General features: G+C 40.1%; 1 protein-coding gene across 3 annotated transcripts in view; it reads right to left on the bottom strand.

Moving 5' to 3' along the window:
• Window positions 1–11,764: 11,764 nt before the first annotated feature.
• The window catches only part of LOC118770114 (protein phosphatase 1 regulatory subunit 12A-like), a 63,973-nt gene continuing 51,700 nt past the window's right edge, over window positions 11,765–24,037 (bottom strand). For all 3 annotated transcript variants that reach the window (XM_036517557.1, XM_036517556.1, XM_036517555.1), the window contains 6 exons: window positions 22,598–22,614; window positions 22,387–22,504; window positions 21,868–21,972; window positions 20,968–21,015; window positions 19,113–19,163; window positions 11,765–14,001 (listed from right to left, as the gene is read on the bottom strand). In XM_036517557.1, coding sequence (XP_036373450.1) covers window positions 13,915–14,001; window positions 19,113–19,163; window positions 20,968–21,015; window positions 21,868–21,972; window positions 22,387–22,504; window positions 22,598–22,614 — 426 coding nt within the window. In that variant the 3' untranslated portion in view covers window positions 11,765–13,914. The remainder of the gene's footprint in view (window positions 14,002–19,112; window positions 19,164–20,967; window positions 21,016–21,867; window positions 21,973–22,386; window positions 22,505–22,597; window positions 22,615–24,037) is intronic.

Below are 24,037 nucleotides of genomic sequence, written 5' to 3' on the forward strand. Positions count from 1 at the left end.
TGCACTGCTCGTGTTCGCTGCGGGAACTGTGCCCTGCCAGACACAGCAATTAAAAACAACAATAGAACATTTTATTCAGATGCTGTCATTTCTGTTGTTGACATGTTTGAAGATTAAAGTGATATAGCATAAAATGCAACACCAGTACCTGCCACTTATTTTGATTTATCATTATTTATTTCCAGTATGTTACGAGCCTGTTCGAATAATGATGCAGCAGCATGCAAAGTTGCTTTGAATTATTATTAACTGAATATAATGTCGCAAACTATGCGACTGATGTGATATTGTTTTGTCATAAGTCACTGATATAACTGGCATTCAGTAAACATGAATTGATCCTCTTTATGCAGAGCATTGTGATAACTGTGACCAGTGCAGTGCATTCCACGCCCTTCAGTCAAGTGCTCAGGGAGATTTATAGACAATACTGTGCATGTGCTAAAGCCAACATTTCATTCCTTCAGTGAAAGGAGAACATGGACCAGTGAGGCCTGAGGAAAATGTCCATTTGTTCTTCAAGAAGAGACATTTTGTACTGCTGTGTATTAGAGCAACTCTGTGTCCTCGGGGTAGTGGCAAAAAACATTTTCTTCGATGTTTCTGCCTTTGGATCATCAGCAGATTAGTCAAATCCTCCAGGACACAGGAAATAATCCAGCCAAGAAAATGTTTGTCATGTCTACAGTAGAATAATTATATTGAGAATTAGAATGCATGGGATTCATTTGCATTTTTACATTACAGGAACAATTTCCTTATGTCTTTCTCCAATACAGTGTAACTTGTTTTCTTGTAAATGTGCTCAATTTTTCTCTCACAGATGTTTCTTCTCAGTGTAAATTCTGTCTTGAACTCTTTTTTAATAATTTTTGGTAGAACACTTGGAGCCCACAGAGAATTTTTATGAGGAAAACACTCAAGAAACTGACAAGAAAGTATTGTTATTCTAAGATAAACATTTTGAAATGAGAATATGATATGCGTCAGGTTAGACTGGCATAATTTCAAATTTTAGGCACCACATATCTGCTCTGACTCCACTGTTAACTTAAAGGGATTAACCCACACCCAGACATGTTGGTTGGAGAATCAGCACATTGCCCACAAAACTAAAACTGAGTGTGTTGATAGTGTTCAAAATGTCAGTATGTTACTCACCAAAAACATCTGGATCATTAAGTCAGCTTGTTATCCACCTAAACATCTGGATCAGAGAATCAACACATTACCCACAAAACTAAAACTCTGTTAACATTAATTAAAGTATCAATGCATTACCCACAAGAAAGGTTTGGATACAAGTTGAGGTCAGCCAATGGCAATCCTCACTGGGGGCAAGTTAAAGAGGGTGCATGTTGAAAAGATGTTGTAGCAATGTTGTTAATATGAATGACACATCCACCATTTATAGGGGGAATGTTTGCACAATAGCAGATTCAGGAAGAGCAGTCTTTGAATTCCTCAACTGGAGCATTTGCTGATGGATTGAGGAAGTGTTGAGTGATCCCTAGGGAATGAGTTCCCAGAAGGCAGACCAATTCCTGGCAAATGTGTTCACCAAGGGGAAATTTGGGTAGCGTGATTATATTTACAATGTTCAAAGTGTATATATAATACATGTTATATGTTCTGTTGCATTATACATGTTTTTTCACCAATGATTTTTATTATGCTGTATGAAGGAGAGTCATTCCAGCTGCCAGTTTCCCCTTGGAGTTATCAAGATTTATTTCAACTCTTGATATAATGTCTTCTATTTAAGAAAATATACAGCTTTGTCCCCCAAGTAGTAGCCTCACTCCCCTGTCATAAATCTGCCTGACACTCCCGTTCAGTCGGTGGGCTCATTATCATTATAGCACGTTGTAGTGTATGGCCTCATTCCAAATTCTTTGGCTCTTAATTTCTTAGGCGTCGAGTCAAGTGTGAATATCTTCATTAAAAAATCCTTGGTTATTGGCATCTCATTTCATGTCGTGAAGGTTGTCCCGTAACTTTGTGGTGTAACAATATGTTGGCAACTTTAAATACTGTGCACTCATTGTAGTGTCGCTTTCCATTGCTGACCTGCTTGTAGGTGCTGCTATGAGACTCCATCGAAGCCATCAGTGTTACACTAATGTTGAGAGAACATTATGCGAGCCTAATTTGTGTCCAGAGCCTTATTGTGGAAGGCAGTCATGACAACAACACCTACTCCTTATAGACGCATCACTTGAGACGTTAACACCGAAAACAAACCATTGTTTAAACAGTTCACACTGTTAAAAATGAAGCGGGAAAGAACCTGGTTGGCACCAGACTGAAGACCTAAAAATAGTACATGATCTGAGTACGGAGGACATGCTGAAAACAGTGCCGCATATTTAGCATTTTTCTCAGTCTGCTCTGGAGGCCCTGAAGTGTGAAGGGGCAAACCAGTCATCCTTCATCACTTCTCACTTCTTCACACCAACAGAGATGTCACTCAGCTTTTGATTTAATCCCGTGTAGCACAGCAGTTCTGTGTTTCAAATGTAACCTATAAGCTGTAGCTATGTAACTCCCAATTCAAATTCGGCACACAGTTTCACTTTATCTGTGTTGATTAAATGACATCTACAAATGAGGTGAAAGATTTTCTGTCCCTTTCTCAAACAGCTTTTGACACAATAATATTTTCTTTAGTTATCGTTTGCTGAGCAAACTCTGCTATTTTGGAAAACTCTCATGGCCTACATGAAAAATATTATTCATGGATACAGCTATATATTTACTGAAGCCATTTGGGTTATGTGCCTTGCTTACTGTTGCCTATAAAATATATGACAGAACAGAACAGATTGGGGCTCAGACTGCACATCTGCAGTTAACCTGAAATGATCAGAACAGCCAAATCCATAAAAATGTCAACTTCCTCATCACTTCCATCCAAAATTTATATCAAAACATAAACTGGCATAATGAGCACTCCTGCTTGAGCACATTTTTATGCATCCCATAGTGATTTTAAAGATACGAGGCTTATCTCTATAGAGGAGCATAATCTTCAACTGCCGGCAATAAAAGTGTGGATAATGTACAGTTTTAGCTCTGCGTGTGCTGTGGATATGGTTCACTTTACACGCAGACAGTGTGCAGGTCGTTACATCCCGTGATCTTTCTGAAGTCTTGGCCAGCCCCGATTCTGTAGTTTTAGACCTCCCACCAACATAGTCACATGGGCCTCTTCCAACTGCCTGCAGCATTTGAGCCACTGCATTAATTTTTAATTTTGTTCTGCCGCACAGTTTGGCCACAGAGAGCTGAACACACTTCCACAGAGGAGGCCTAGCGAGACCAGCTTTTACATACAAACCAAGGATTACATGTTCTGAGGGCAATATGACTGAAGTACACAGAGCAAAGAAATCTAATGTTATTCCTGCAAAAGTGATATAAAAGATTCAATTAAACGAAAGATTGAAAGGAGGACAGGCCACACTATATGTGTGACATATTCTATGATCTCCCACAACGCTCTGTTGAGCAAAGGTAAAGTATAGCTAACAGTTTTGAATGATGGTAGGGGAGCTGGACAAAGGTAGATGCAAGTTCAATTCCTGGAAGGGGCACTGTGGTCTGTAAAGCACCTCCATGAGACAAAGCATTAGCAGACAAAGCCAGCAGTAATCTGCTCCGGGCTGTTTTCACAATGTCAGCTGTCAGTTTAACATTTAATGTTTCATTTCAAATCGTTGCTGTCCTTATTATCAAAATAGGACGTCACAAAACATATCAGAAATCCTGAAATGTTGAAAAAATGTTTGCATTTAGCTTATAGCTCAAACTAGTTTTACAGCTGCTTCTAAGCCTCTGTACCATATCAACCATCTGTCTGTCATGTTAATGTGAAATACCTGCATCACAGTCATTCTGGCCTTGTCAATATGATCCTTAAAGGACCTCACTTCACTGGTCCATCTGGCTGAATCATCTGCTGTAACAAAGCTGGTCAGAGGAAGGCCAGCAGAAAGGGACAACAGAAGCCAGTGAAAACCCTTGGTTTTCAACTTTTTTTTTGTAAATTTACTTTCATTACTTGATATTTCAGCAGAGGAGGAGCTGGTTGATTTCAGCTCAATACGTTATCTTCAGTACATTTCAGATTTTGATTTAAAACTCAACTCACATATAACATTGCAGTGATATTCTAGAACATTAAAAACACAAGTGTGTTTCTTGTGTAGAAAGCAGAATATTAAGGCTGTGTTGTGATTATAATTTTGTTGTTTCTGAAACTCCAGGTTACCTGCCTTGTAAAGCCTTTTTATTTGGTGTGGACAACACACCAACACAACTAAACTCCTTCCCAGTAGGGAATTAAGTTCATGCTCCAAATAGGTGTATAATTGAAATGGTAATTGCAAATGAATCTAGCTGTTTCATAGTTTCCTCACAAATGACCTGAACAAAGCAGCTGACAGCACATAGTCAAGCCTTGGACTCCATTTATACTGTTTAATATAAAAGAAATACAGGGGTGAAAAGTAGATCTTTAATCCAACTTCTGACTCTCCCTGTATATCCACATGTCCCCAGAGCCGTAATATTAATATTGGCCCAGGGGTTCTTTCTTCATAACACCTCAGGTCACAATTGTCTTAATCAAGCCATTTTAGGACAGGAATTTTAAATTACCACTAAAAGTCTAGATGATTGACTGAAATAAAAAAGCACCAGGGACAATAAAACTTGATGATCTTCCACCCATTTAGGATTACAGCCCTGGCTATCCTTTCACGGTGTGACTTTCATTGGTTATTGAACAATTAACTTTTTATCCGTGCCCTGTGACCTATTGATCTGGTTGCACTTTCACTAGATGTATTCATTATTTTGAAACATGTGTTAATAGTGTCTCACCCCCAATGTGAGTCTACAACCAGTTGGTAAAAACAAAAGACTATTCCACATGCCTGACGTTTACTTCTTACCACATACAGTATAACAGATCAGAGTGAATTCCGGGAAGGTCTGTCTTTTCAATCTCTTCAGCGGCGACATTTGTCAGATGCTTAGAACAGCTTGTCTGATTAGGTCACACAGTTGATAACTTGCCCAGCATCCATGGCCTTTTTACTGGCATTAGAGGATTTACTCCTGTACCAACACCTACAAGCTGTTGCCTAAAATGACTATAAATGCTGTCTCTTGGTCTTTATAGGTGGTACGATAATTGTTAATGTTCTTCACAAAGAACAGGGACGCATTAGTCACTTTACTACGACACCAGTATAAATAAAGTTTGGAAAGATACAACAAAGCTGATGACAGCAGCTCACCAATATGGTTTAATTGTAATCATGCCACACCTTGGTTTGGGAGGTATAAGAGGTATATATATATATATATATATATATAAGTAGTACTGTGTATTTGGGTGGGAATGTATAAGTCTGACAGCTATTCATTCCAGAACAGGAGAAAAACTTGTGATGGAATGCAATGCATGCTGGGATCAGGGGCCCCTTTTGTTGAGGGGAACGGCAGCTTCTTGGCGGACCACGCTGTGAGTGACATCAGGGGCAATCAACACTCTCCCCCAGGGGTTACAGCAACTTCTGAATTGTGCCTCTGAGCGAGTTGAGCAATTTAATTGATCTAATTACCTCAAATGCTTTGCTTTTGGCGATGGCACCCTGTTGAAAAACATCAAAACATTTAGTCCCTGGTGTTATTTTTGTTCTCGTAATGAGTTCCACACAAGAAAGAAGAACACAGATGTCACAGGTTGCCTTTGAAGAAGCGGATATTTCTGTCAAACGGGTTTGATCAGAGCAGGAGATTCTAGTCCTGGTTGCTACAGTACTATCTTTAAACTCTGCAGTGTCAGCAGGGTAGAGCAGTCACTGACACCCAGATTAAAACACTGAATCGAGGGGAAAAAGGGGGAAATATGCGGAAAGGATCAAACATTTGCAACAGGGGTTGTGGAAGAATAATTGCCTTCTCTGGACATTTTTATCTATTGGCACATGATTCCATTCCAAGGATGTAACATGGCATTAGAAAAAGATACACATCATAAGCTCTCTGAGGTGTAGATTCAATGACTAGCACACCCTACTGAAGAAACATAACAAAAATGAAGATTTCTCCCCATTCGGACAACTTAAAATGAAGATTGTCTTGTTCAGGAGCATTTAGCCAACACCAGTACAAGCTTAAAATCAAAATCTTAATTTAACCCCTCACCTAGACAGTTTGAAAAGTGCTTTCTAAAATACAATTTTCCTATGATCGTTTGAAAAAAAAGGAAAAACTTCTTGCTTCTGACCGATAAGCAGCAGCTCCCACGTCCTTGCCTCTGACCCTTACATCACAGCCCTTCTGCCAGGGAGCTGTGTACACGGGAGAGAGCAGGCAGTAACGGATTCCTCCACGGTCTGATAACAGAGTGAATTCATCAGGGTGTGGCCCCCCTCATGCTCCCAGCATGCCCCAAAGCCCTTCAGTCCGTTACGGCCCTGGGAATTCTTCACCGCATCAAAACCAGAAAAAACAACAATCGCCAGCTCCAAAATGGCACAGAGTTTGTTCACTTTTATCCAAAGATAATAATTCTCCCCTCCCGCCATGGGATTTTACGATATTAGGATGATCAGGGCAAAGTGACTCATGTGGGTCATTTAGGTCATTTCTGTTTCTCTCTCTCTCTCTCTGGATGTCTGTTGTGAGAACTGGCTTTTGTTTGTCATTAGAGGCAATCCCTAAGTCAGGAGCCAGACATAACTACAGTCAAAGAAGCATTAAATCTAAGGCCTTTCCCACTGATGCCACATCTTCGGAGGAATGTTAATCTTGCAGATCCATGAGGATAATTATTTTTAATAGTCGGCTGTAGCTGTGCTGTCAATTGCACCTTTCTTATTTCATGTTGGAGCAGCGAGTTATTGTTTGCTCCATAATTTTATTGTGTCTGCAGATTAATATAAATAAGCTTACCCTTGTTTAATATGTAGATTTCAATGACTAAATCAGTACTACATTCATTGTAATGCATATCAGTCAAGCAAACCTGTCTAACCAACATCACTAACAATATGCAACAGTGTTATTGCAACCTAAGTATTAACATTCCAAACAAATTGCCAAGGCATTATATGTTGTAATAATCGAATCAAGAAAAAGATCTAGCATTTTATGTGGAAGTCATGCTGAATTTAGAGGTCAATGCTTGCACAAACCTGGGATCCCAGTATGTCTCAATAGATAAACCTTACAAATACAAAGCAATAAAAATGATTTTTACATTAGTTATCTGAATATGATGAGTTATACTTGATATACTTATTTGTGGAAGAATAAAAATGAAGTATGAATGAATTCATTCTCTCCACTTTTTGGCTCTCATGAAAACAGAATACAATGAACAGGCTACTATTATTAAACTCATTTATTTCTATTATTATCATCGCAAGTTCTATTTTTAATGGACCAGAAGTGTCCCTAAGTGGTCCTTTATCCATTAGCCCTGGACAAAGTCCTGATTTTGACAAACTACTTGTGGTAGCAAAACAGGAATGTTCATGTCAAGCGAGATGCGAACCAGACCGAAATGTGCTGCCTTTTGCCTGTGTGAAAAAAAGTGGAAAAATACAAGTTTGTTGCATGACTTTGTGCGATTACAGCACATACCACCACTTATCCCCAAAGTATTATTTAAGCTTGGTGAACTCATGCAGCACGATTGATGCAGGCCACTTTCTGCCAAGTCTATCTTCTGAGAACTCACAATTTCAAAATGTCTTTAAAAAAAGGCTGGGTAAGAACATTAAGCTAAGCTAAAGAAAAAAATAATTTTACCATGATGTGCTTTGGCCATAACTGGAGTAACAATCTTAAGTAAAATAAATGTTAGTTTTTTTTTTCTCTTCAACTCACAACTCAGAGTTTTTGTGACTACATAAAATTAAAATGTTGCCCAAGACTTCAGAAAAGAAAGTCAGGCTTGCTAATATCCATGACCTTTTCAAAGGGGTAACTTAAACAGGAAATCTCAAGTTTAACATGTTTTCCCTGCCCTACTGTAGAGGGCATCCATATTGGAAAGCCTTTCGTTTGTGTTAATAACTAGGAAAACAAGCTTATTTAAAATCCTTGTGGTTTCTTGGCCAGCTTCAATGTCACAAAACCCTCATACAAAGCCCAGAATACATTGCTTCACCTTTCCTTTGAACCACGCAAATTACAAATTCCCAATCATGTTGCTATTCTTTCTTTACAAAGAATTCTTGATCACATAAACACACAGGGACCCCAAAGGCTTAGCTAAGGTTTATAGCATATAGCTTATTCTGTGAGTTAAGATGATTTGTGTCTTATTGTGTTCAACTTGAATTTGTATCCATTCTAAATCCCAAGCTGTGTGTTCATTGCCAGAAGGGACATAGCCAGCCTCACAGTACTTTGTAGAGACTGAAGGAGGACAGTAATGGAGTGAGGAGGCATTCAATTACAACCATATTATATTATGAAATATCAACATATCAGTAAAAAATGAATGACTGCATGTTTCAGGACAGCCATTTGGCTCAGATAGAGGACTCCTTCAAAGGCAGTTGAATGCCTGAGGTGACATCGATAAGATGAATGGAGCAGCCTTTAGCTAACAGAACTGTGGTTACATTCAGTGCATCTCTTTTCTATAGCATAAGGGCTGCTCCAACCAGCTCATCTTATCAGATTAGGCTCCTGATACCTGATAACGACTCCTTTCAATGCAAAGGCCAAACACGCTCATAAACTGACCTTGAAAACCAAAGCTCCAGGATCACATGGAGGAGGCTGGGCATTCTGTCAGCATCGCATCACCAACAGATAAATACATGAGAGGGTACAATCTGGTGACGGATCTGGATGGATCAGAGACAGCAGAATGTCCTTGAGTTTGGCCAAAAGTGATGTCACAGCTAGAGCTGGATGAGTCCTAACATTGGAGGGCAAGAACCAAGTTTTCGCAATGACCTCCTCAGTCCACCCAGAAAGTAGGGCTTTAGGCAGCGCTACTTCCAAGTACCTTTCTCTGAAGCAGTCCATTAACTGGTTAACTTAACAGTTCTGTATATGCTCCATGTAAGCTCAACATAACAGGTCAGAGCCCTGACCTGAGAGAATGTGTGCTCCTGGACACCGGGAAGATAGCATATAGCTCATGGAACATAGTTCCATTAGTAATAGTGGTATAAGCTCTTAATTCATGTCGGCACTAACAGAAATTGAACTGGACAATATATTAGGCTATGTACGACTCACAAAATACAGTACAGATGTAGGCAGTATTAGCTCACAGGAAACAAAAAAAAAAACACTGCCGAGTTGTTGTCCATTGACAACCTGGTTGTATGCTAACCTTCATACATTTTTTTCTGCTCACAATAATCCTGTGCAGACATTCTGCAACTCCATATTGAGTTTCCCTGCTGGGGGAAGGGTCTTGAGATCACTTGCTTGATGTTCACTCAAGCAGCAGCTCAAGTGACCCTGGACAAATGACACAAGCCCGACTCTGACCTTTCACGCTGTGATGCAATGCACATCAGCATAATCTCTGTATGGCTGCCACTGCTGTATATAACAAACAGGGAGTGTGCAAACTCCAGTGCACAGACACTGGAAGCTATTTCTAGGTCCATCCATTGCAGTGGGGGGTGGATAGAAGCTAGCACCTCCTAAGGGAAATGAAGTCTGCTCCCATTAGCTAGGTAGCTAATTTCAGCTTTTATAATCATAGATAAGTTATAGATAACACAATCTTACCAAGCTAATGCATTGAAACAGAGTGGGAACTGATCTTCCTTTATACAGCCATGGGGGCCAGATCACTTCTACTACTTTGAGATAGCCCCTCACTGATATCAAGAGGAAAGTCATGAACCCAGTCTGATGATGGGATGACTGGAAAAGCCCTTACAGTAGCACTGTATAAGAGTAGCACATTCAAAGGATGGCAATGCAACAAGAAATATGTCACACAGTGAAATGAACTTGTCCAAGCTGCAGAGGTGCATAGCTGCACACATCTCTTCCAGTAATTAAAACCCAGTGATCCCAAAATGTAAGTGGATTTTCCGAAGAGGCAATTTCATGCCAGCTGTTCCGAAACGTCCACGGCGCTCAAAAGCGGGTTGGAACAGATGGGCAGAATCCTGAAGCCGTCCCCCGATTCAAACGGAAACCTCAGTGTTAAATGGAACCCGCGGGCACTCTACTGGCTGGGCCAAAATGAGCACTGCTCAGCACGCAATGCGTTCTGGGCAAATGGGGCCTCCACCTACTCTTTACCAATGCCTACAGCTGCCAATCATGTTTGTCTTAAAGACAAAGTAGGAAAAAAAAAGCATTTCCTGTTCTTTAATGCCAAGTTTTGATAATAAAGCAATGCATGAAGGTGCGGTTTGATGCCAGTGCTCTACTTCATCCAGTTTAATGGTACATCTGTGTAACAAATCAGCTCTTCACAGAAATTAGGCTCCACAACTGTATGGAGGTAACCTGACCCACATAAAGACAAAATCATACTTGAATCAGTCTTTTTTTTTTTGCAATTTTTTCCCCCCACACTTGGTCAACCGAAATGAAACAGATACAGTATATAAATCACTTACTTGTATGTGTTGAATGAGATGTAAATTTTGTTCATCCATACAATTCTCAGACAGGGATTGCACATAGAATACAATTGCTAAGATGCTAGGCTAATACCAAAAGGTAGTCAGTACGTTGATTTGAAAATTCAAAACAGGGACTAGGTGGTGCAATACTGCAAATGCATATATATACCAGAACATGGAAAATACGGATTTTCACAAATTCACCTCAAAGTTGTAAGGATAAATATCTTTGTCAGAAGCTATCAGCCACTTGCTGTGTACCTGCATATGAAGAATAAAACCTCAAACAGACCAACATTATTAGTGTGGGACAAAAGCAGACACTCCTGCCTGTCTAAATCTGAAAGGCCAGGATTTGATTGAGACTCTGATATGGGAATGATTGTAGAAAATACTGTAAAAATCACACAAAACCAGGGGTTTAGATATAGTGTGTGCCACCTACTGGCTCCAGCCTGCATGAACATTTAAGACCCAATGAAACTGAGGCAGGAATTGCTAATACAGAGCAATTTGTGTGATGTAGAAATTTCATATAACAAACTGGCAATTTATATCAAGATACTTACATCTGCATTCAACAATACTACAGATCTGATGCCCTTCATTGTAAAGCAATTGTCACGCTTTATTTTGATCCGCACAGCTGAAGTGCAGGTAACTGCAAAATAACATGCTAGCATTATATATATCCAGCTTATTATTAACCCCTAAAGTGCAACATACTTGTTTGTTGTCAGCAGCTAATGTATTTGATACACTAAATTACGGTCACTATTGTTACTGGTCAGTTACTGAGCATGTAATAAGTGCTGCCAACACTTTTTCATAATTGTAAGTCACAGATACTGTCAACAAGGACAGTATCTGTGCTCCTGTTATAACTAAAGTGTTGTAACTAAAAGAATACTCCTAAAGTGTTTTACACTAGGAAAGGTATGTGGTAAAAAACTACAATATATCATCTGAGAGGGAAAAAAAAAAAACAAAAAAAAAAACATGGCTTGCTGAGAACTTACCTTTTGGAATACAGCAGAGGACAAACATAACTTTATTCCTTTTTATTTGTATATGTCAAAATACAATTTTCCAAAATAATTGCGTTTTAGCAACTGGTTCCATGCAAATCCAAGGTTTGCTCTGTCCCACCAATAAAATCACTTGACAGCTGCAGCCACTTGATTTTTTTTTCCTCATCTTAAAGAATAAATAACGTTAATATAAAACACTAAAATATCAGACAGTAGCTACGCAAAGTGCACTCAGAACAAACACCGACTGGCATGGGTTTTTTTTTATTTTTTTAACAGTCACGTCACTTACACCTGCTGCTCACAATCACGTTGCATTAAAAAGTCCTTTAGCGCTGGATTTTCCATGCGAATATATTAGCATCTATCGGTCCCTCCATAAAAATCGCACAGGATCAGTCCACGATAGAAATATCCACGGTACCATGTTTCTTTTGTTTTTAAATCAAGATATCCTGAGCCTGGTAGTCAGAGCACAGCCTCCTACCCACACAGAACCAATTGCCAAAATACAGACAACTGCCCAGCATTTGCAACTAAAAATATCCGACACAATGACCTTGTTTCGCACTCTCTTTTATGAAGGGGTATAAATTCACATTTAAGTATACAATATAATCAATGATAATACAACAGCTAATGCAAGCTTTACAATGTACAATTGTCTTTTTAATCAACTCCTCAGTGGTTGGTAGTCACAGCACAGTGCGCCAGTATGAAGTCACTCGTATTTTACAAGATGGCATAAAGTTTAAAAAGAAGAAAAAAAAAAAAAAAACAAAATCAAACCAAAAGGAGGAAACTGCCAACAAGTCAGCAAACTACAGCAATGTTTCTGTTCACTATATATATATGTTCAGATGCATGGTCTTTTATTTGACATAGTGGTAAGTTCTCCTGGCTGGACAGGACTCGTCACATGGCATTGACAGTGCATGTTGACATTGTAAAAGGACTTGGGTTCAAAACACCTAGGATTTAGTGACAACACCTTGGCTAATAACTACTGCTTAAAAAAACAGCACTCTTCCAAAGATACTGTATACAACATGTGAAATGTAGTGAAGCAATTATATTATTCTTTCCACAATTACCGTGAACACTTAAAAAAAAAATCAGAGGAAAAAAAAATACAGCACTGAATATTGTAGCCTTTCCCTTGGAGAGAGGCTCTACTCAACTCAATGTCTTTAGACTTAAAAGAAAAATAGTTAAAACACCTTTTTGTCCTCTGGAATTTGTATATTTTAAGAGTAACAGACGGGCTTTGTCATAGGGAACCGTAATGCATGCCATGTGGTGGTGTCAAACAATACATATATACAGCATCACTCAGTACCTGCTAAAACAAGGTGAACAATAGAGGGTATAAACCTACTACAATACAAATTAAAAAAAAATTAGAATGGTGTGCAATGGAGACAGAGGTGACTCATTAAAGCATTTTCTTAATAAAAAAAAAATTAATGCGTATTGCACATACAGTGAAAGCTTAAATTCCACCAGGTCCACCTGTTCTGTATAGCAAGAACTTAATTGTCCTTCCTTGAAGAAAACAAAGGTGAAGAGATGGGAGGATGTCAGGTGTGCGTGTGCAGGAGCAGGGATGCGAGAAGATATGTGGTGACATCCAATTGAATGCTGGGAGTCTTTGGGGAGTCTCCTGCTGGGAGGCAGAGCCTCTGAAGGGGCTGGAACTTCTGACACGGGAGGGAGAGAGGAAGGCGGGGCTTGTGGCACCAGGGAAACAGAAGGAAATGGTAGGTGGGAAGTAGGTGTGGTCAGAGGGAAATTGCACAGCACACAGGACTTCTAAGCTTGTGTGAAAACAATGAAAAACAGAGGAGGAGGGAAGCTTGTGGCACAAAAAAATAACAGGTGTCAAATAACTTTCTCTGTGACAGCTGAGAGCTTGATGTGAGTGTTTTATGTACAATCTAAGGCTTACTGGTTAAATATTCTGGGGGCGTCCCCACCCACAACATTTTCACATCGACTGCAATGATTTCTCTTGCTTGCTTGTAAACTACTTGGTGATGTCTGGACAGCAGCAGGTCAGAGGAAAGGAAACCTTGCTGGGGGCCAATGGATGAGCGGATGGGGTAGTGACCAGGATGGTGGCGGGAGCAAAGTGAATAAAGGCGACTGCCCGTGGGAGGAGGAGCCTTCTTGTAGCTGATGTCTGTCGCAATTAATATCTAAAATGTGCGGTAGCACTAGTCGCTGCAGTGTGGGGGGAAACTGGGCTACTTGGAAAGTTTGCTAATGACTCGTATCAGGGCTCCGTTCTCGTCTTTTAGTCTCTGGTTGTCCGCTTTCAAGTCTGGTAGCGTCTGAAAGAGAAGAGGGACACACAGGGGACTTAGACATGCCTCCACAAGTCATCATCCTATGTTTTAATACTCATAAGGCAGTAAGTGTTACTCTTTCATAAGCTGATTCGTCTCTCTACTCAAAAATCCGTCTTGTTCTTTTCCACACCACACAGTCCAGCAAGGGGCTTTGTAGCCAACACACTGCTTTCGGAAGCCTCCGCAAACTGCAAACAGCCATGCAGGCCAATCACTGCCGCACCTTTGCAGTCGCCAAAAAGGGCTTCCAATCCACTGCACCGAAAGAAATAGCTTTTGGCTGTTTTGTATAGCAGGTAAATGTAAAACGTTAATTAAATAATCTGTTTTCTATCTAATTAAATGAAGAAGGTGATACCATACAGATATACAGTTCTTGTTACAGACAGAAACTGTACAAAGGGCTAGGACCAATCATCCGTGGAACATCACTGGAATGCAATAACACTTAAGTGTACATTTTTTTTCTCTACACAGCATTAAGAACAGCACCTGACATGTAATCTGTTCGTGCTCATAACTTCTAATAATACTGTGACACATATGAGTATACCCTGGACAAATGAGAGTGTTTTCACTTTGAATGTCCTTGTGTAAACATTCAACAGTAACTTTACAAGTGTGCATTTCTGAAAGGATTTTCAGTCTGTGTTGAAATCATTTCTTAAATATGAAAAATGAAATTTCTCCCCACCCCTGAAAAAAAATTTATGATCTTATGTGAGGAAGACCGCATGGAAGTGAAAGTCTTTTGCAAACATAGACAAACACCAATGAAAGGGTCCATCCTGTGTATAATTTCTCAGTCAATTTAGCAAGTATAATGTGTAATTTAATCATTCCGAGCATTTTAAGTGTGGTAATTACATCAGGAATGAAGACACTGGGTCGGCACGGTTACTTTCAGCCCTAAAAACCGATCTAGGATCAATTAACCTAACCTTAACCCCAATATCAGAGATAGGTAGTGCTTGGCAATGACTATATCATACAGTTAGACAGGAAGTGAACAGGTCATGGCATGGGAATGCCCTCCTCCACCTCTTAGTTTAGACTGCTTAGACGTGATCTTAGGTCAAGCCAGTCCATAAAACCTGCTTTAAAACAGGTTTTATGCACCATTTTATTATACGTTCACATCTCCTTTTGCACAGTTGTATCTGACAGCTTTATTGATAAATAAAAATTAAATATTGTTCCACTGTTCATCTCTACTCAAATCAGTGCTTTTGTAGATCCATATCCAAACCACCTGGAGCCAGTTCGCTGTCAAGAATGACTGCAGCCGTGAGACATTTACTGTAGAATTTTGCTTTTATTATGAATATTATGTATTCCTTCCTTCTTCCCAGTCAGTTCATAAATAGCTTTGCTGGGACTTGAGGGGTTGAAATGTTGCTATAACAGACTGGAATCTCAATAAACTGGTTAATAAAAATGCAGTTAATTATCATGTGTCACATAAACTTCCAAGTAAACACTGCCTGAATGTGTACGCTAAACTTACTATTAAATACTGAGGTAATCGTGGTAATTATGGCTACTTATTTTTGAGATCTCGTGGGACTGGTCGTAAGACAGAAACAGCAAAAACAAAATTAAAATTAGCGAGTAGAAAAATCTGCTGACAAGCCCTAAAGTCATGGTCAGCTGTAGCCTACATATAGAATTACTGCAAAGATAATGTAGCAAGGATTGACAGCTGCTGGAACAATAAAACATTTCAATAGCATTGTTTAAAAATGGCATCACTGAAGCAGAAAAAGATCATGATTTTTATAGTTTTGTTGTTCTTGTATAATTTGTAAATTACCACATATTTTAAGTATTAATTTGTTTCCTTAGATCCACAAAGCATCAGCGCTCAAGAGCTAAGCAAAGTAAGGTTTGGTTGTTGAAGCCATGCAGTAGAGGGCCATCTTCAGTGGAGCAGGCGCAGGGACATGGCAGGTCAATCAGGAGAGCAGCTCTTACAGGGACCATGGGCTTCACAGTTCAGCTCCGCCCGAGACCCTGCTCTCTGGTCCACTACACTAGAGGGTCATGCTTTACAATTTCTGCACACACACACACACACACACCTGGACTTCATTCACGTGAGGTTGAATAACAAAGCCCCATCATTTTCAGCTTTCATATCAGAAACCAAAGTGGCAATATAACTGGGTATACTTTGAAATTTGGGGGTAAAAAAAAAAAAAAACATAAAACAAGCAAACACAAAAAAAAAAGAAAATGAAAATATAAAAATCCAGGGGAAAATGCCCCATTGTGATGAGTGCCCCAAAGACCCAGTTGCATTACAGAGTAACTGGAGAACATGTTGCCATGTGTGTGTGGAATGCTCTTCCCTTGCCAGTGTTTCTCTTGTGTTGATTCCCAGAGGGCATAGTTTACTATACTACGGTACACTCAAAATCATTAGCTCCATGTATAAAAAATCTTATTCATTTTCCCTTTTTATGTGAGATTTAAGAAAAAAGTGCAAGTCATTAAAAACTGAAAATGATGGGACTTATCAATGAAAGTCTAAAAAGAGACCTTCCTTTTGAATTTCCTTATCAGTTCAGCTCTTCCACTTGAGCCAGTCAGAAAGGACATCAATGGATCACTATACCTCCACTGTTGTAGACCAGGAGAGAAGGGAAAACTATGCCCAGGGTCTGAAATTAACTTTTTGATCTACCAGCCATCAAAAAGGCAGGTAGGTGTATGGTAGCAACATCATATATTATTAGTTGAAACAGACAGCCAGCTAGGTAACATTACAGCTAAAGCTGACAGTAATGCTTGCTACCACTACTGGGTAGGTAGTTTGTTGGCTAGCCAGACAGACAAGATCTAAGTCAAACTTACTCTCACACTCACTCAACAAGAGCAAGGGGCCTCCCCTTTTCTTCCATGGTATGCACCATTCAAACATCACGGTGTCCAACAACTGTCTGCATTCTGTTCATTAAGTGTTGTTACCTTTTCCTTTTCCACATTTTAAAATTGATAGCAGAACCAGCTATCAAACTACAACAGACATGGTAAAGACCATCTCAGACAAAAACTAGCTAGCTAGCTAGTTGTTGAATCAAACCAAATCTTCCCGCAGTATAATAATCTGCATACTCCCCCCCCCCCCCCCCCCCCCCCCACAAGGTACCTCCGCAGTAGGTAGTGACTCTGCAACTTTAACCCATCAAAGAGAAAAGCTACCCGCATTTGCAGACTGGCAGGTATTAATTTCGGACCCTATACGCCGTAGTCACATCTATTTTGCTGTACCAAGTGGAGGCCTGACTGTATACAACTCAGTCTACGTAGGTCACAAGGGTTGAAGTGATGAGAATCTACTGATCACACACATAATGCAAGCAGCATCATGTGACCCTTCTAATCCAATCAGGGGAAGGCTGACATCACCACATCTTCATGGAAAGGAAAAAGGTAGAAATCAAAACCGAATTTGCACTTACAGCTTGATCCTTGCTACCAAAAAAAAAGGCCACATCATGCAGAGAAGCCAGTCCAAGCAAATTTGACAGAAGCAGGGAAAAAATAAAGAGGCTTCCAGGCCACACACTGGAAAAACGCTCAAAAGCAGGAATAACTAGGCGCTGCGGCAATAATGCTGACACGGAGGGCAAGCACCTGCCTGTCTACAGGGCGGGCAGAGAGAGAATGGAGGGTGGGGAGGAGGCTGGCTAGAGGTCCGCAGCGTGCAGCTGGCTGCAGGCCTCTGAGAGCTTGGCCACCACGCGGGCAAGGGCCCTGTTCTCGGCCAGCAGCCGCTCATTTAGCTGCCGCAGGGCCTGCACCTGCTTTATCTGATGGAGGCTCTACGGGAAACCACAACACACGGGGACGACAAGAACCAGGAAGGGAGGAGGAGCGGGATGGGGGGAAAAAAAAGGAAAGAGAGAGACAAAAATAAAAGGTGAGACTGAGGATGACAAAAGAGAAGGGACAGACTAAGCTGGCCAGCTTAGTGAAAGACAACGCTTTTGAGAGGGGAAGGTGGAGAGATGGTAACCGTGCAAGTGAAACACAGTGAGATGTGCAGATTCGGCTGTGGTTTTACATAGCTTTAAACTCAAGCCTGATATTTCGGCATTGTAATCGGCCTGTTGTACTTGCTGGATTTTGTGCTGCATTACTCTCCAGGCAGAGCAGAACATCCGGTTTGACATTTCCCTCTGCAAACGTTTACAGCATGTCCAAACAAATTATACTAAGTGCCAGCATCGGTGCTATGCTACCCCTGCATACTTAAACACTGGTGCATTCAGGTACACAGGGAGACCCAACACACCTTTCACACACCAAAGATATACATACATTCTGCAGAAACTAAAGACATATTATATTATTAGTTACATTTATATTATAACAGTTTAAAATAGTTCAAGATACTACAAGGTTCAAAGTTACAGAAGGATGGTGGGTGAAGAGCATAGTACTAAGACAGTCACACAGCATTCAAGGGCTTGAGGATTTCTGAAGTTATCAAAGCACAGTGTAGCTTGTGTTCTCACAAAAATATAGCACCACATCTTCCAATTTGCCTTTAACAAAGACTGAATTAGGCCTAATAGCCTCTCCTGGTTCACGTTTGTATAAAAAAGGAAACACTGGCTGGCAACATGAGGAATTTAAAGAGGAGTTTTCACTGCCTTCATTTTATCATGCACATGGTCTCCACATTTTGCTCTGGCATGAATTAAACTGTGTCCTGAACTGAAATGCTGCAGACATCCAAGGGTTACTGAAGAATCAGCCTGTGTCAATCTCTACATAGTATATACCTGAATATAAGAACATATGGAATGCATCTACTACAATATAAGCAGAGAAAGAATCTGTATATCAAATTGCATTATGTCCACTGTTCAACTGGTATGGTAGTGATTACATGTTACATGTGATTCATGTGGATATTTACGCTAACGCAATCATACTTTTTCCCCTGAATTAACACACCCATCCACATGTATAGTCTCTACATATTCTGTCTCATACATGCGCACACACACGCATGCACGCACGCATACAGCCCACTCTACAAACTGTCTTTGCCTCTCTCATACAGAAAAAGCAGTCAGTACCTTTAGTTCTTCCTCCATCTCAGAAATCTTCCTTTCTAGAGCTCTTCTTTCCTGTGGAGGAAAACAGGGCCTGTGATATTCATTTATACTGCATGACATGATCACAACTCAAGCGTGAGCGTCACACGACCAAGAGGCGCCACAGACTGCATCCATTACCTTATGCAATTTGAATGTGCCTAACTTTCACATGGCAGTTAAAGGCTGTGGAACTGCCTTCACCAATGTTGCTCACATGGCCTGTACTTTTCTCAGTGCTACAATGCCAATTGTGCTCTGAGCTAACAGCACTACGCAATATTCGACAATGAGACAATTAATATTAATAACATTAGCAGATTCAATTCAATGACAAATATTAAAATAAAACTGCATGCTTAGTTATACAATAGCGAGTGGCACTCTGTCCAACTACTGCCGATACTACTCATTTTATTGTTATCATTAATATTACAGTAGTAGTAATAGCAGGTTTTAAATATAAAAGGGGAGGACTGGATCCAGTTTCCTTGTATGCATTATAGATGAGGACAGTGGATGCAGTGTGAGGGGTACATCAGTGTAAAGAGAGAGGGTGACGGGTGGAGAGAAGAGCAGCCTGGAACACAAGCATGACTGTGAAGCACATCCAGCCAAAAGAGTGGCCACAGACACAACATCTGCATATAACTAATGCGAATGGCTAATGTGGAATGTAAATAGCTAACGCAGAACGATAAAGGATAAGTGCTTACGTGAAGCTGATAAATACGGCAATGTAATATAATGGATGGAGAAATAACAGTGGGACACAGTTAACTACTGTCATATTACATATATTAATGACTGATGGATTGTTATTATTATTATGTTATCCATTCTTTAGCACAAATATTTAAGGGTGAACACAGATTATCTGTCCTCATTGACAGAGAAACAAATGATGTCCCAAATAAATGACCTACCCCTGTTACTGTGACACAGTGAGAGAAACTTCTATGGTATCATGTTAGTATACAGTCCTATGGTCCGCCAGCAAATCAAAATGCACCTAAACTGGTTGGCAAAAATGGTCGCTAAATTAAAATTAAAGTTAAATCATGAATGAAACACGGTAGTGTTTCTTTGAGTAAGTCTACACGCTATGTTACAAAAAGTAACAACCAAAACTAATCTCATAAATGGTGGTAATGTACCAAATAACCACAGAGGAAGTAAATATTTTGTATGGGTTTTTTTTCGATCAAAGATTAATCAAAGGTTGCGGCATTCTTTCAGAGAATAAATGCATGTGCAGACATTTTAGACTCCCAAACACACAGGCACGCATACACACACACACACACACACACACACACACACACACACACACACACACACTCACGCGCACAACCCTGCCAATACTGACTACTTGGAAGTGAGCACACACATTGTCTAGAAGGATTAAACAAACAGGTGAGAGAGCATGTGATTTGGGTCACAAGGGTGTCTCCCCTGGGAGCTGGAGTAGCTTGTGAATCAACAGCCAGCAGCAGAAGGTAATGTACTGAAGAACTCAGGTTAGATCATACCACCCAGCTGAAATTGGGTCTTGCTTGCAACCTTTAGACATAAATCAGTTTGTTACAACAAAATTGGCTTGGAAGCTAAGCAGAGACAAGGACAACATTCTTGATTCCACAAAGGACAGTGTAGGGTAATTAAAGTCCATCTACTCATATGGGGTAAAGAGTGTGATCAGTTTAATTTTCAAAACCTGATACATATATACACAAAGGAAAAATTATGTTGACACTCAGTGCACATTAAGAGACAATGACATTAAAAACTATTGGTATTATTAATACAGAATTGTCTTAACAAGAAGACTCTTTACCCTTTTTTCCATTTCCAGCTGTGACCGGTCAGCAAATCGCTCCTGCCTCTGAAACACAAAGCCAATGAGGACTGTTTAATTGCCAATACAGCACAGAGGAGGAAAAGCAGCTAAACTGAGTTTTCGAAAACACTAATGCTATTTAGAGAAGTTTGAAGGCATCCAAGAATTTTTCATCGTATTAGTTACATCCAGCTTACATTATTACCATCACTCAACATGTACGCGTCACTGAAGCTTAACATTTATTCCAACTTCTTTGTTTAAAAAAAAAAAAAAAAAAAAAAAAAAAAAAAAGTCCATACATCTGAAACTGAATCTGAGGAAAATGTTGAATTGGACATACAGTACTAGTGAAAAGTTTGGACACACCTGATTAAGATAATGAGAAACATGCCTTCAAAACATTTTGATATTTTGATATATATAAGACTTATGCTTAAATGACTAATAAATACATTATACATTTTAAGCAAATATAAATAGAGATGTTGATGGCTATGCATGAATTTTATTCCAAAAAAAAAAAATTGACTACTTTGAAGACTCTAAAATATGATAGTTTTCATTTGTTTAATACTTTGAAATAAAACAAACGGAATCATCCAGTGACCATAGTTTTGATGTCCTTACTACTATCCTAAAATGTGGAAAATAATAAAAATAAAGAAAACCCCTTCTATGAGTAGGTGTATCCAAACTTTTGACTGGTACAGTATGAAGCATGGATGGAGTGCCCTTGCTAAGCCAATCACTAGAGGCTTTACACATCCAAACAAGTAACTTTCTTTGTATCATTCTAACGTGACCCAGGCGTCTGCAAGTTCCCTTTGATGCTTCCTGCAAGCCGAGGCCTACTGGAAACAATAGACCATAATGCACCATGCCCCAGATGCTCACCTGCGTTGCCTTTTCCAGCTGTAGCTTCAAGTCTGCCAACTCCAGGTCTGTGTCACGTAACTGGGCCTTCAGCTTTTCATTTTCGGCTAGGATCTGTTCATAAAGCTTGGAGAACATACGACACTTTCAAATAAAACTCAATGCTAAAATTCTCTAGATGAGTAAACTAGAAACAGCTCATAAACAAAGAGACATTCTGACTATAAAAGTTCTTGTTTAGAAACAGATCCCTCTCAGATAAATGTGACTCTTTAAAGGGCACCAAGAGTGATTCTATGGGACCAAAACCCATAGGATGTGGTTGGATTAACAGGGCATTCAGGAATCAGTTTTGTAAAGGGCCACTTTGTGGGTACTTGTATGTCTGCTCGCTCACTTTCCCTGGGGTTAACCTTTAAAATATTTAGACCTTTTTCAGAAAACTTCAAATTAATTTCATGCTCCAATTACACATATACTGGGTGCCCTTTAACTTTTAAAGATGCAACTGGATGCAGGCAACAATACGGGGGCGGTTACCTTTTTGTAATCAGTGGCGTCGTCCCTCTCTAGCCTACTCGAATAGGGCCTCCTTCCCTCACCATAGCTGCGATCGTAGCGCTCAGAAGAGGAAATGCTACTCAAACCAAAGTCATTCCTGCAAAACACCAATGTTCTCCCATGTAATCTGTCCTCTCCTATGATATTAAATACATGGCGGCCAGAAAAAGAGGGTTAAAAGCATACATACCTTGAAAGTCTGTCACTCTGCAAAAAGAACAAAAAAAAACAAGATTATTTAAAAAGCCTTTGCCTGACGACAGTAAAGTAGGGTGGTTATATCACAAAAACGTCTCTGTCTAGACAGCCGCATCGGTGGGAATATGCATTATTAATTAGCGCATATTTACAATTTTGGTACCATTAAGCTAAACTGCTTTCAGACAGGCATTCACACACAGGCATGCTCTGACTTCATGTGGCATCTGAAAAGCTCAATTAAAAAAGAATGCTTTGGAACGCACCCTAATCAGCAGTCTCTCTGTAATAATGGTCTAGTTCCTGTTTAGAATCCCTGAAGAAATTAAAGCATAATGCAGTAGCTCTGCGGAGACTGTTTGATATTAATCACACTTGATGTAAGAGGAACCTTTAATTTCCAATGGTCAGTAATAGCCACAGATATGCCTAATTTGCTGTTACATCTTTGTGGCATAGCCGCCAGTTAAATGTAAAGGGATTTAATAGAAAATTACAATTGCTTTTTGCCAAGTGATAATACTGAAGTGGGCAGCCTAATGTTATGCTCTTTATAAAACAGTCAGAATAGACTACTGTGGATGAGAATTGCTGCAGACATGCTTGTAAAAACCGTAACTAAACATGTAACTAAGACAATTACAGATGTGTACACATGTCAATCTGACAATACCATGAATCATATGATACAGTTTCTCTTCCTTCTCAGCCTGTCGCCTGTCAGTGACTACTCCCCTCTGGTCCTGCTCAGGCTTCTCTCCTGCATTCCTGAACCCCTGCCAAGCCCGTCCACACGGCGGGACAGTCCTCCTATCCAGGAGCTCAAGGCCTTCCTCAGCTCAGAGCTCTGGGTGAGAGCGCAGGTTAGGGTTAGCCTCACCTGCTAACCTGCTGATGCAATGTTCACCCTTCAGAAACCGCGAGAGAACAAAGCAGGTTTGGTGGTGGTGGGCGGGGGTAATCTGTGTGCTTCTTGGTTCTTGCTTTGTCTAATGTCTAATTACAGGCCTCACAGCTCTTAGAGAAGCTTTGTAGGAGCCTGGGCTTGTTAGCCGAGGGAACCTGAATGCCGAGAGCTCTGGACTCTGCTTCTGAGAGCAACAAATTTCGCTCAGTTAAAAAGCACAGAGCAGCAAAAGCAGATGAAAGCCCTCTACCCATTCAGCTGGTCTAATTCAAATTCTTTCAAGTTATTTTCAAAGGAATGTACGGCTTCACAAAGGGGGCAGCGCCCACTTTTGACCGGCTTTTCTCCAACTGCTACTGTATTTCCATTCCAGGGAGCCCTCACAGCCTCAGCTAGTGAATAACCGAATCACATCCTATCTGATCCAATGATGAGAACAAGGATTCTCAACAAAGCAACCCCATTTCACGTTCTTATGCCATGTAGGACGAGGTGTTCCAGCTCAAAAACGGACAATCAACAAAG

This window comes from Megalops cyprinoides, chromosome 23 (genome assembly GCF_013368585.1).
Source record: "Megalops cyprinoides isolate fMegCyp1 chromosome 23, fMegCyp1.pri, whole genome shotgun sequence".
In the NCBI taxonomy this organism is placed as follows: Eukaryota; Metazoa; Chordata; class Actinopteri; order Elopiformes; family Megalopidae; genus Megalops; species Megalops cyprinoides.